Source organism: Notolepis coatsorum, assembly GCF_963971535.1.
Source record: "Notolepis coatsorum genome assembly, chromosome: 17".
Classification (NCBI taxonomy): Eukaryota; Metazoa; Chordata; class Actinopteri; order Aulopiformes; family Paralepididae; genus Notolepis; species Notolepis coatsorum.
This window is the reverse complement of record NC_140181.1, coordinates 105,340,521-105,354,735: the sequence shown is the minus strand read 5'-3', so window position 1 is coordinate 105,354,735 and position 14,215 is coordinate 105,340,521. Positions and strand designations below refer to the sequence as shown.

The window sequence follows — 14,215 nt, the reverse complement described above, 5'->3', positions numbered from 1 at the left end:
TATTCCACTATAGCAGTATATGGTGTGCTGTACATTTGAATCTGATCTAATTTTGCACACGGCCATCGCATTATAATGAGCTGGACAGGTGTGTAATGTGTGTGTGGTGACGTGAGAGCGTATCTGCCATGCGAGACTAGGCGAGAGGCTCTCGTGAAATCGGACTGTCCGCCTTTTTAACTCCTCCCCCGGCTTCACTCGGCTACTCTCGACTACTAGTCGAGGCAAACCGAAATCCATCTCGAACAAGCCTACTGTCTGTCCAGAGGCGGAGCTGAGTTGAGGAGCCTGGAGTTAAGTAGCCAGTATTATGCATTATGGCTGCTAGAGAGATAGTGTGTAGTCCTGCAGAACGGCTATGCCTTGCATTTCTTTTGTTAAGAGTAACTCTAGTAGCCGCCACGTCGGTCCCACGCTGTCTGGCTGAATACTTTAGACAACAAGCATGCAGAGAGAGGAGCGCAAAGGGCAGATGACTAACTGATTGGTAAACAGCGCGGCTCCCCGCCGGTCTGTGTTGTTGTCGAGATGGGACCTGGAGCTGGAGGTGGACTGCTGGCATGTCTTGTCTTTTTTGTGTTTCCATTGCGACTTTTATTTGCCGCGGATGAAATAACATGTGAGGTAAGACTGAATATATAAGGACTACAAGACATAGTATTGAGCAAAATGGGGGAAGTATTATTGGAGAAAGCTATAAATTCATTTAGTGAAATATAAATTTTTATAATATCTTCTTTCATCCTTTCCCCCTCTCTTTAGATGCTGTATCAAAACAGTAAGTTGATCTGGCATTAGCTCTCGCCTACTATAATATATACCGGTAGTCAGATGTTGAATGAATGAATGAATGAATGAATGAATGAATGAATGAATGAATGAGAACTTTATTTAACAGATTGCAGAATGGGTACAATACAGTACGGCTCAATACACACAATTGTTAAGGGGATGCAGACCTGAGAAAGACGTTTGTCTTGTTTCCATCAGGGTCCCCCATTTTCAATTCATATAGACATTTATGACATACACAACATACATGACATTTATGGCATAGGGACATATAGGTATTTAGTACTGATACATTTGTGACATAAACGGTATTCAAATATACAGTACTGTTACCCCTAGATCCTGACAGAGTATATACATATGATGGGGAGGGGACTGTACATTAGGAGGGGGTGGGTGGGTGGGAGAGAAATATACATACGGCGGGGAGGAGACTGTCTATTAGGAGGTGGTGGGGGGTTTGGGCATTTATGGTGGCCAGTTTCGAATTGCAGCCTCCCGTAGGTGCTCTTTAAGAGCGGTTTTGAATGTAGGTAGGGATTCACATTCCTTTACAGCTTTGGGTAGGGCGTTCCACATTGATGTGGCATAATTGCGAAACGTGTTTAGTCCCTTGTTTGAGCCGAATCTGGGTTTAACATGATTTGTTGAGCTTCCTCTGGTGTAGTGGTTGTGGTATTCACTGACCTTTGGGAAGTATTTTGACATGTACATGGGTACCTTAGTCGTATAGTGTATCTTGTAGACCAGGCCCATTGCAAGTTGCTGTACTCTGTCGTCTACTCTAAGCCATCCTAGGTTGTCAAAGTGGGCAGGGGTGAGGTGGGTTCTGGGGTTCAGGTCAAGTAGTAGTCTGACCAGTTTGTTTTGTGATGTTTGTAATTTTGTTTTAAGCGCCTTTTGAGGTGCTTTGGTACCATGAGGTGCACGCATAGTCGTAGTACCCTTGAATGAGTGCTCCTGCCAGAGTCTTCAGGGTATTCTTGTTTACCAGAGAGGAGATCCGGTACAAGAATCTAGTTCGTTGGTTGACTTTTTTTATTACATTGGATGCCATTTTGTCACAGGAAAGATTTGCCTCTAGGATGGAACCCAGGTAGGTAATATCTTCTTTCCTTGTGACAATATTGTCACCCACTGTAACTGAGAAGCCGTCGGTCTTGCTGAGTTTGTTATTTGAACCGAAGAGAATGAACTCTGTTTTGCCCATGTGTAATGATAGTTTGTTATCAGCGAGCCATATGCAGATTCTGCCTAGTTCCGAGCTGAGGGTTTTTTCAACCTGCAACTTGTTCCTGTCAGAGACCAGCAGGGCTGAGTCGTCCGCAAACAGGAACAAGTTGCAGTCACAGGCTGACGACGTGTCATTTGCATAAATTAGGAAGAGTAGCGGTCCTAGTATGCTTCCTTGTGGAACACCACAGCTCACTGTGAGGGGGGGGGATAGAGTACCGTTTACCTCTACCATCTGTTTTCTCCCCTCCAGGTAGGATTGCATCCAGCTCACTGATAAGCTATCAAAACCAATTGCTTTTAGCTTGTCCATTAGAATGGAGTGATTGACAGTGTCGAAGGCCTTTTGTAGGTCCAGCATGACCATGCCGCAGTATTTGCCCGCGTCCACCTCTTGTTTGATGTGGTCGTTCAAATAGAGGAGGCATGTGTCAGTGGAGTGGGACGTTCTGAAGCCAGATTGGAATTCGTAGATTAGATTTTTTTCAGCCAGGTACTTTTCGACCTGTTCGTAGACTATTTTCTCCATGACTTTCGAGATGGAGGTAAGAATAGAAACAGAGCGGTAGTTGCCTGGGTCTAATTTGCTGCCCTTTTTGTGCAGAGGGGTCACTCTCGCAATTTTGAAGTCCTTGGGGACGTGTCCCTGTTTTATAGAGAGGTTTATTATGTGTGTGATGACTGGGGTGATGGCGGCTGCTGCGTCTCTGAGGAATTTGGAGGGGATGTTGTCATGGCCAGTGGCCTTGTTAGGTTGGAGGGCGCTACATTTTTTGAGTACCTCATCGGTTGTTACCATTTCAAGTTTGAAGTCGTCTTTGTGAACCCCTAGGTTTTTGTAGTATGCTACTATGTGTTCTACCCCATAATGCCCTGAGTGGGAGGGTAGTTTGTTTACCAGTGTTGTGGCTATGTTTGTGAAGAAGATGTTTAAGTAATTGGCTACATCCAGCTTGTCTGTGATGAGCGTGTTGTCCGTCTTTATGTTTATGTTTGAGAATCTGGTTTTAAGTTTTTTACTGCAGCCTAGTTGATTATTGAGTAATTTCCAAAGTTCGCAGGGTTTGTTTTTGTTTTCCTCAGTTTTGTCGTTGATGAAATTTCTTTTTGCGGTTTTGATCATGGTGTTTACGTAATTTCTTAGTCTGTTTCTTTGAATTTTTCGTTCAACCACGTGGGCTTCAGTTCACTGTTTGAGCTTTTGGAAAGCTTTGTAATCATTAGGTCACCTACTATATAATGACATATAATCAGATGTAATCATTCACCTACAATATAATATCATATACTGATTGATTGATTGATTGAAAAGTTTATTAACAGATTGCAGAATGGGTACAGTACAGCTCAATACATACAATTGTTAAGAGAATGCAGACCTGAGAAAGACTTTCGTCTTGTTTCCATCAGGGTCCCCCATTTTCAATTCATCATATGACACACACGACATACAGATAGACAGTACTGCTACATCTATACATTTATGACATACCAGATTTTCAAATACAGTACTGTTTGTGATACTAAAAAAATTCAGAAAAAGAGTGCATATACATTTGACATAGAAACTGTGCATTGGAGGAGGTTGGGTAGGTGGGGTGGGGCTGTACATTGGAGGGGGGGAGGGTTGGGTAGGGGGGGGGGGACACTGTACATTGGAAAACTGACATACATTTGACATAGAAACTGTACATTGGAGGAGGTTGGGTAGGTGGGGTGGGGTTGGGTGGGGCTGTGCATTGGAGGTGGGGGGGGGGGTACATTGGAATACTGACAAAGCCATGCTTGGTCTTTATTGTACAACTGGGTTAGGACATTTGTCGGATCAGATGTAATCATTAGGTCACCTACTATAATATATTATAGTCGGATGTAATCATTAGGTCGCCTACTATATAATATATCAGTCAGATGTAATCATTGAGTTTCAAGTTTTGTTTTATTTGCCACGTATATAAGGTACATTACAGTGAAATGCTTGGTTCTGTATGAGCCCCCTGAGAATGTGCTTCATACAGTAAAAAAGGAAAAAGAATAAAGTCCAAACACTATACTAACGTTACTTATTAACGGTAAGGCAAACATCATTATGTTTCTCTGAAACAAAACTTGACGAGTCAGTAAAAGACCCTGAGATAGAAATTGAAAACTACTCAATCGTCAGAAATGACAGGAACAAGTATGGAGGTGGTGTCTGCATGTATATACACAAAGATACCAAATTCATTAACCGTACTGACCTGAATCATAATGCAATTGAAACGGTATGGGTTGAAATTTTGTTCGAAAGGGCTAAGACTGTACTAGTCGGCACCATCTACAGACCACCAGAACAGAGTGGCTTTTATGATACTGTAATGGGAAATATCTATGGACTAAACGATGAGCCGTTTACAAATCATTCTGAGTCATTATTAATAATAGGAAAGTTTATTTACAATAAGAAGAAAAGTTATTTCACCGCGGCCACAATGAAAGTTCAATTTACAGTCAGAGACCCATGTTCACACAGTGGCCTCTGGTCATAAAGTGACCAAGAGTTCTGTTCAGACATATGTTAAATACACAGTTGTCAGACGTAACATATTATATCAGATATGATATGACGTACATTAAGATGACACATAGATTTAACATAGAAGAGAGAATAAAAACAGAAGATAAGTCTAAAGGTTTATCGTCCCTGAGACAAAACTGGAGTCAAGATTAAAGAAGAAAAGAACAAGATGTGATTTACTTGAAAATGTCTATCTGTCCTATACCCTTGAGGCTTGAGGTTGTTATCACTGAACGTCAGCCAGACTGTCGCCCTAGTGTCTTTGAGCTCTGCTAGTTGACCTATATTAAACTAGTCAAGGCTATCGAATATGTATGATAGAATATGCATTTCAACACAGATCTATAATGACATGATAATATATTCCACGACAATACACTTGATGGGTGTTTAGCTGGGGTTGAAGATGTAGACAAAATTCTGATTGGGGACTGGAACACGGATATGTAACGAAAAGCAGCACCCGTTTCCAAGTCCTTCAGTAGGTTTCGTGATCTGCACAGTGTCAGCCAGCTCTGCAAATGTTACTGAATGATGTAGCAATGTATTTCCAGCTCAATTGAAATAATAAACAAATAAAGGGTCTCAATTAAATATGTGGTAGTAAAAAGAACCTGTGGGAGGATTTCAACAAGATAAATGCGACAACAGTGCAAAATATTTCACTATAATATTTCAAAGCAAAAAAAAAAAATTATATATATATATTTTTTTGCTGCTGCCCCCTGTGCCTATGCAAATGCCCCCGCGTGCCTATGCAGGCACGCGTGCCTAGGGTTGCCTACCCCTGCTCTAGAAAAACCAGATTATTTAGCTTTTCCCCCCCTTGTGTCCCGATCGCCACCACCTTAATCTCGAAAAATTTATAAAACTCGGAAAAGTCAGAAAATTGAAAACTCGGAAAAGTCAGAAAAATTCAAAAAACTCGGAAAAGTCAGAATTTTTTTTAAAACTCGGAAAAGTCTGAAACATTTTAAAAACTCGTAAAAGTCTGAAAAATTGTAAACTAGGAAAAGGCAGAACAATTTTAAACTCGGAAAAGTCCGAACATTTTTAAAAACTCGGAAAAGTCTGATTTTTTTTTAAAACTCGGAAAAGTCCGAAACATTTAAAAAACTCGGAAAAGTCCCAACATTTTTAAAAACTCTGAAACGTTTTTTAATACGTTTTTTTTTGTTTGTCATAGAGACTCGCGAGAGACCCTCTCCCGTTGGCCGGCGGTGCACAGGCGTCACCCACACTTTCACAATTTCCCCCGCGTGGTATTGTCTAGTTATTATTATTATTTATGAGCTCAGTGGTACACTAGTTGAAGAAACATGGCTTGGATTCAAAACCAAATTCTCATCAATACTAAACAACATGGCCCCCCTAAGAACCACCAAGGTTAAAAATTGCGCTGAGTCATGGATGCACTCAGACATACTGACCGCTATGAAAACCAGAGACAAAAAATGCTCTGAACTTTATAAAAGTCAGTCAAAGCTTGCCAAAAGCTCAAACAGTGATCTCTAAGCCCATGTGGTTGAACTCGAACAACAAAAAAACAGACTAAGAAACTATGTAAACACCATGATCAAATCTGCAAAAAGAAATGTCATCAATGACAAAACTGAGAAACAAAAACAAACCCTGTGAATTTTGGAAATTACTCAACAACCAACTAGGCTGCAGTAAAAAACTAAACCAGATTTACAAACATCAACATAAAGACAGAAAACACTCATCACAGACAAGCTGGATGTGGTCAATTACTTAACATTTTATTTACAAACATAGCCACAACACTGGTTAATAAACTACCCTCCCACTCTGGGCATTTTGGGGTAGAACACATCCTAGCCTTCTACAAAAACCTAGGGGTCCGCAAAGACGACTTCAAACTCGAAATGGTAACAACAGATGAGGTGCTCAAAAAAACTGAGCGCCCTCCAACCTAACAAGGCCACTGGCCATGACAATATCCCCTCCAAATTCCTCAGAGATTCAGCAGCCACCATCACCAAGACTAAAGTCTTTCTCTGCTCTGCATCCCCTTAACAATTGTGTGTATTGAGCCGTACTGTATTGTATCCATTCTACAATCTGTTAATAAAGTTTTCAATCAATCATTCAATCAATCACCCCAGTCATATTAAACCTCTTGTGCAGGAGTGTCCCCCCTGCACAAAAAAGGCAGCAAATTAGACCCAGGCAACTACTGCCCTGTTTCTATTCTTACCTCCATCTCGAAAGTTATGGAAAAAATAGTCTACGAACAGGTCGAAAAGTACCTTGCGGAAAAAAAGCTAATCTACAAATTCCAATCTGGCTTCAGAACATCCCATTCCACTGACGCATGCCTTCTCTATTTGAGCGACCACATTAACTCATTCTGCGCCAGTCACGAGAGAAGTCGGGTTAACTTGCCAACCGTTCAGCGCCAATCACGAGAAAACTCGGGTTTTAATAGTTATTTCTTTTATTAGCTATATCCATTCATTTTTCATCCACCCAGCCTGATGTTATCATTGGGAATGGGTCTGAGCTCGCAAAAGGGCAAATACCGCCGCCTACGCCTTCCAGCCGGTATTGCACTTTCTTTTGCATTACATCAGAGACCAGGTAAGGACTCTATATATCCAATCTTGCGTTGATCTGATATTTCTTTCTACCGCGATCGAAGCTGTCTGTGTGGAATGTGTTGTGCTTTTTACTGTTGGCTGCGGTGGGGGGGGGGGGGGAGAGCGCCCCGCTACGAGGGCCATTTCATGTATGCACGAGGAGACATAATAATGATAATCTAGCGTTGATTTCAGGAAGACTCTATAATCAGGCGAAAATGACAACGTGATAAGTGTATTCCACTCAAACGCTATTATCACGTCTTTTCCTGGGATTACTAAGAATCACCAAAACTATACTCATATTCAAAACGGAAATGTACGGATGAAAAAACAATCTGTTTTGTGCATGTTGACTGGAAGCAACTCACTGACAATCGACGGGTGTATTAGACCCATAGCAATAATATAAGATATATTTTAAGCACTCGCAAATTTCGCAGTCTCCCCATTGATTAAAGCGATGGCGTTCTAGCACCCCCTGGCGCTGAATGAGTTAAACACGAGGTGGACGCGGGAAAATACTGCGGCATGGTCATGCTGGACCTTCAAAAGGCTTTCGACACTGTCAATCACTCCATTCTGATTGACAAGCTAAAAGCAATTTGTTTTGATAGTTCATCAGTGAGCTGGATGCAATCCTACCTGGAAGGGAGAGAACAGATGGTGGAGGTGAAGTGTCCGTCCCCCTCCCAGTGAGCTGTGGTGTTTCACAAGGAAGCATACTGGGACCTTTACTGTTCCTAATTTATGCAAATGACATGTCATCAGCTTGTGACTGCAACTTGTTCCTGTTCACGGACGACTCAGCCCTGCTGGTCTCTGACAGGGACAAGTTGCAGGTTGAAAAAGCCCTCAGCTCTGAACTCGGCAGAATCTGCACCTGGCTCGCTGATAACAATATTGTCACAAGGAAAGATAAAATTACCTACCTGGGTTCCATAGAGGCAAATATTTCCTGTGCACTCATTCAAGGGTACTACGACTATGCTTGCACCTCATGGTACCAAAGCACCTCAAAGGCCCTAAAAACAAGACTACAAACATCACAAAACAAACTGGTCAGACTACTGCTTGACCTTACTCCTAAAACCCACCTCACCCCTGCCCACTTTGACAACCTAGGATGGCTTAGAGTAGATGACAGAGTACAGCAACTTGCAATGGGCCTGGTGTACAAGATACACTACACCACTAAGATACTATGTACATGTCGAAATACTTCCCAAAGGTCAGCGAATTCCACAACCACAACACCAGAGGGAGTTCCACAAATCATGTTCAACCCAGATTCTGCTCAAACAAGGGACTAAACACGTTTCGCACAACAATGTGGAATGCCCTACCCACAGCCGTAAAATAATGTGAATCCCTACCCTCCTTCAAAACCGCTCTCAAAGAGCACCTACGGGTGGCTGCAATTCGAAACTGGCCCCGGTAAATGTCCAACCCCCCCCACCCAACCCCCTTCAATGTACAGTTTCTTCCCCCTCGAATGTATATATATTTTTTTTATGATCTCTTTCTCTGAAACTTGTATGTCTTGTATGTCAAATGTCATGATGAATTGAAAATGGGGGACCCTGATGTAAACAAGACGAAAGTCTTTCTCTGGTCTGCATCCCCCTAACAATTGTTTGTATTGAGCCGTACTGTATTGTACCCATTCTGCAATCTGTTAATAAAGTTTTCAATCAATCAATCAATACAATATACAAATAAAGTACAAACAATGAAGTACAAAATGCAAACTTAAAAAAATGCAAAGATGATCAAGGGGCTCAATGCTATTGGTTGTATATACATTAGACCATTAGACCACCGCAACACTTCCGGTATTTTGAGCTTGTGGGAATCAATTATTAAAAATCGACTACCGGTATGTAGTGTACATATCCAGAGAGGGAAAACAAACCAACGTTTAGTAATGAGTTGCAACAACCCTGACTCGGGTAAAATGTGCCATCCTCTGAAAGATTACAAGATGAACCATAACAACAAGCTATAATGACCTCAACACCCCCCCCCCTTTTTAAATAAGCATTTAAATACATGTGAACCTTCAAAACCATCTCATATTACCTAATGTTTGTGGCATTCTCACCCCAAAGATTCAGAGACTGTAAAATAATCTATTTCATTACATCGTCATCGCATACATCTTGGTAGGCAAACAACAGGTGATTGTCATCAAATAAGTCTAATCAACATTCCTTCACGCCCACAAGCTCAAAATACTGGAAGTGTTGCAGTAGTCTACAAGATACAAGATACAAGATTCCTTTATTGCCACACAACCAGGTTGGTGGTATTTGTGATCGGTACAGAGTGTATTGAGCTCTACAGTACATAAAACTGGAACATACGTAGATACATTTACCCCCTTCCCAGCAATGGATACATAATACAGCACAACATGACACAATAAATACATAAATACAGCACAACATAACACACAGAAGAGTCTAGTCCATCAGGTCAGGAGCTTGGTTAGTGTAAGGGGGAGAGGGGGGCTATAGACTGTTGACAACAATGACATTCTAAAATGACACGATTTATTTCCTATTGCCGTGTTTACTAATACAATAGTTGCCAGGAAATGCATTTGGCTCCAAACTGTTCCCTGGCAACCGAATCCCAGTGAAACAGTCGCTAGGTAGTTTTGCTGTAGTAATAATAATAATAATAATAATAATAATCCCTGTGTTTAGATTCCTCGAGCCGCCGCCCTGCTCCTCTGAAGCTGTCCGCAGAACCCAGGAAACAACACTCTGAATGTGTCAGTGTGCGTGTTCAGATCACAGCCCAAGGTATGGAGGAGTCAAATCTCCACATTGCACTCCACAATTGTTATTATTATTTATTATTATTATTATTATTATTATTATTATTATTATTATTATTATTATTATTATTATTATTATTATTATTATTATTATTATTATTATTATTATTAATAATAATAATAATATTATTATTATTATTATTATTATTATTATTATTATTATTATTATTATTATTATTATTATTATTATTATTATTATTATTATTATTATTATTATTATTATTATTATTATTATTATTATTATTAATAATAATAATATTATTTCTTTTACTATTATTAAAAAAAAATGACAAAACCAAACAAAAGAAATAAGATAAACTAGAATAATGACAGAACATCAAAATGATAGCAACCAATCTACACACACACACACACACACACACACACACACACACACACACACACTCTCAGTCGGAACTGAAAACAGGAGAAGATGCTCAATATTGAAGTTACATTTAATTTTTTAAATATTGTTATATGCGTTAGTTAATATTTAAAGGAGCTGCAAGAAGTAGTTTATACTCCCTTGGGGTGTATTACACGAATACACAAAAAGCTATAAGACCACCATCAATGGCTCAGTCAGTGTAAATTGCCATCGCCTTGTTCTGCCATTGACCAACCCCGGCACCTCATGGTGCGCTCCTCTGCCCGGCAACAAGATCAGCCACTGGCACCTGCCACCTGCCATTGACCAACCCCGGCACCTCATGGTGCGGTCCTCTGCCCGGCAACAAGATCAGCCACTGGCACCTGCCACCTCCACCTCCAGATTTCAGTTCCAAGAACCAGTTCATCTCAACTTTGTAGAGCATGTAATATTTCAATCCATATTTGGTGAAATTGTAGTATTTCAGCCACATGTTGCTCCATTTTCAAGATATGTACATATATTTGAAAAATTATTTGAAATAGCGGTGACTCTTCAGTCTTCAGTGCCGAGCACCTCTCCTTCTCTTCTTCCACGCCTTTCTTAGACCATACGTTTGTAACTTTCATTGTTGCACGTCTCTTGACTTGAGCAATAATGAGTTTCTTTTTTTCTCCTAGAACTCCTAGAAGCAAAGAAACTGCAGTTAACAATCCAGTCATCCTCCAGAATAACGAGGCGTATCACCATCAAGCCAGTCCAGAAGAAACGCATGATCAAGGTTGTCTGATCTCTGTTTCTGAGCTTTTCATGTACTTTATAATCATGATTCTAGAGCATTGATCTCTAATGTCATTACGGGGAAAATGGGAAAACCAACATCTCTCTCTCTCTCTCTCTCTCTCTCTCTCTCTAGTGGATTGAGAGGCCTACAAAAGCTGACGTTACATGTCGTAAGCATATCAAGCCGACTGTCAGTAACAATGTTACAGTGGTAAGGTTTTTATTTTCATTTGAATTCTTAGGTCTTTGATGATGAGAATGATGATGATGGTAGTGACGATGATGATGATGGTGATGATGATAATGATGATGATGAAGATGGTGATAAGGATAATAATGATGATGGTGGTGATGATGATAATGATGGTGGTAATGATGATGATGATAATAATAATAACTTAATTTGTATAGCACCTTTCATACAAAGTGCTTTACATCAGTAAGAAATAAGACATACAATCTGTGTAAAACAAGCAGCAATGCATAAAGTGGGATAATATAATGCAGATATATTAATCAAATCATATCAGAACCTCACGTTCCAATAGGCTTCTTGAATTTCTGTAATCTGTTACAAAACATGATAACGTCGGTCATAGTATGCACCCAGCGGATAGTGGGGCGTAGAAATATAAGTAAAATAATAGCAAGGGTAAAATGTGCAGGTATATAAAATCACAGTTTTTCACATTAGGATCTAACATCCCAACAGGCCACTTTGTTTATGGTTTGATTCTGTTTTAGTAGAATAGAAAAGACATGAAATGAGCACATAAAGTGCAGACATATAAAATCAGTTTTTTACAGTGCAATAAAATAGTTCTTGATTAACAGTTCAAAGTCGTCTTTACCTTCTGTTTGGTATCCACAGTTTAAAACTTGACAGTCTTCCCTCTTGTTTGATACCCACTTTGACCCTTTGAACCTCCCACTCAGGGCAAACCTCCCACTCAGGGCAAACCTCCCACTCAGGGCAAACCTCCCTCTCAGGGTGCAATTCTAGGCCTGGGCCCTCATTTATCAACGTGACGTACGCACAATCATGTGCTTAACCCGTGCGTACGACCATTTCTAAGCAAAGTGTGGGATTTATCAATTTTAACTTGAACTTGACTTTGTGCTTATGTCTACGCACAGCTCTGAGCATGCTTAGCTGACGCCCAGTGGTAGAATATCGTTACTACGGCATATGCGCTCCTCAGTTAATGCATTAGTTTCAACACGGAAATAAGCTTCCGTGCATTACTTCCAACACTGGCGTGTTCAACTTCTGTATGACCCGTAATTCATTATAGTTCATTGTAAAATAGCGACAGTAGTGTAATTATAACGGGCTCATGCGGGAACAAGAGGTTGGCTTGCTTGTTTGGCACGGGGGGCAGAAGCAGAACACCCACCTCCAAACGCCATTAAATATTGTTTCAAATAAAAAGCGACATACTATTATTTTGTGTCATGTTTCCAAATAAGATTGGCCACAACGGAATGCTTTCTACTTCAATTTGTTGATTAGAATAGATTACCTCGCTCCGTTGAAACTTCACTGAGCTCAGCACACAGACATGATAATAATAATAACAATAATAATAGCTTCATTTTACATAGCGCCTTTCAAGAGACCCATGCAAGGTCACTTTACATAGATGGGGGGGGGGGGGGGGAATAACAAAGTAATAAAGATAGTGGACAGACTATGTAAGTATGATGATGGGATTCAAGTTCGCGTTTTTATTGATCATAGGCATGCTGTCAGAGTATGATGTCATCAAACATTCTAGAACATTTGTCGTCACAGATCATGTCATAATAGAACATAGGCTACATGGCATGGTCCATCGTGATATTGTGTAGTAGACTGTTATTACTGTACCACCCATTGTGACAACAGCCTTGTGAGCTCCCGCACACAAACATGATGGAATTCAAGTTCATGTATTGATCACATAGGCAGGCTACATCATACATGGCAGTGAGATTCATTGTTCTTGTATATGCTCGCGTATTATTGTTTATATAGGCTACCCAATACTGACATCAAAATAGATTGTATGCCTCTAGAACTCATATGCAGCAGGTAGAAAATTGACGGAAAATCCGTCGCGATTTGGAATAAAATTGAGGAGAACTTTAATCCCTGGGTATTAATCAAACAAAACGGAAAAAGGCAGTCATATTCCAGCACGGTCTTTATTAGTGTTTGCGCTGCCCAGGCAGCAATGGTTAATAGATATCATATCCGACATCACCGTACGTGTACACGTCTGTCAGCCTGTCATAACACGCTTCCCTCGGTTTAGTTCATTTTTCCACATTTCATGGGGGTGTTCCATTACCGTATATGGTTAATCGGGGCGGTTTTGGTATGCAAATACGTGAAAGTGTGCACGAGCCTCAGCGTAGAAGCGAGGTGATATTTATCATGACAGGTGTGCGTAGGACCTGTGTACGCACGTGTGATAAATCCCTTTTTCTTTTGTGCATGCGCACATTCTAAATTCTGTGCTTACGTGTGGAAATAGAAGGTTTTCTAAGAACATTTTATAAATGAGGGCCCTGGGTCCTACACAGATTTAAAGCCTGACAGTCTTTCTTGCTTGATACCCACACAGTTTAATACCTGACAGTTTCGAACCCGTAATAAAAAGCAATAGACAGTAAAATAGTGCAGTGCAATAAAATAGTAGAATAGAATAGACAGTAAAATTATCAATAATAAAATAAAGTAATAAAAGAATAAAACAGGGGGAATAATAAATAATAATAAATAATAATGACATTTATTGTCTTTTGTGGCATCTATTGTGGTGTCTGTAATAGTATAAGTTGATTTTTTATGTTCTGTGTTTATTATTTTTGTTATTGCTAATGTCATTGTTGTTATTATTGTGGTATTGTGAGGTCTTGTTATTGTTACTGTATTGTGTTTGTCTTGTTTTGTGTATAAAAAGAAATACAAATATTTGATAAAAATAATTATAATAATAATAATAATAATAATAATAATAATAATAATAATAATAATAATAATAATA

General features: G+C 39.9%; 1 protein-coding gene across 2 annotated transcripts in view; it reads left to right on the top strand.

Annotated features, from left to right (window-relative positions):
- Positions 1-352: 352 nt before the first annotated feature.
- The window catches only part of LOC311243738 (interleukin-17 receptor E), a 35,448-nt gene continuing 21,585 nt past the window's right edge, over positions 353-14,215 (top strand). The window contains exons 1-5 of one of the 2 annotated variants that reach the window (XM_084333077.1): positions 353-624; positions 763-778; positions 9,897-9,995; positions 11,081-11,181; positions 11,317-11,394. In XM_084333077.1, the coding sequence (XP_084189203.1) occupies positions 529-624; positions 763-778; positions 9,897-9,995; positions 11,081-11,181; positions 11,317-11,394 (390 nt within the window). In that variant the 5' untranslated portion in view covers positions 353-528. The remainder of the gene's footprint in view (positions 625-762; positions 779-9,896; positions 9,996-11,080; positions 11,182-11,316; positions 11,395-14,215) is intronic. The other variant, XM_084333078.1, reaches the window with a different exon arrangement.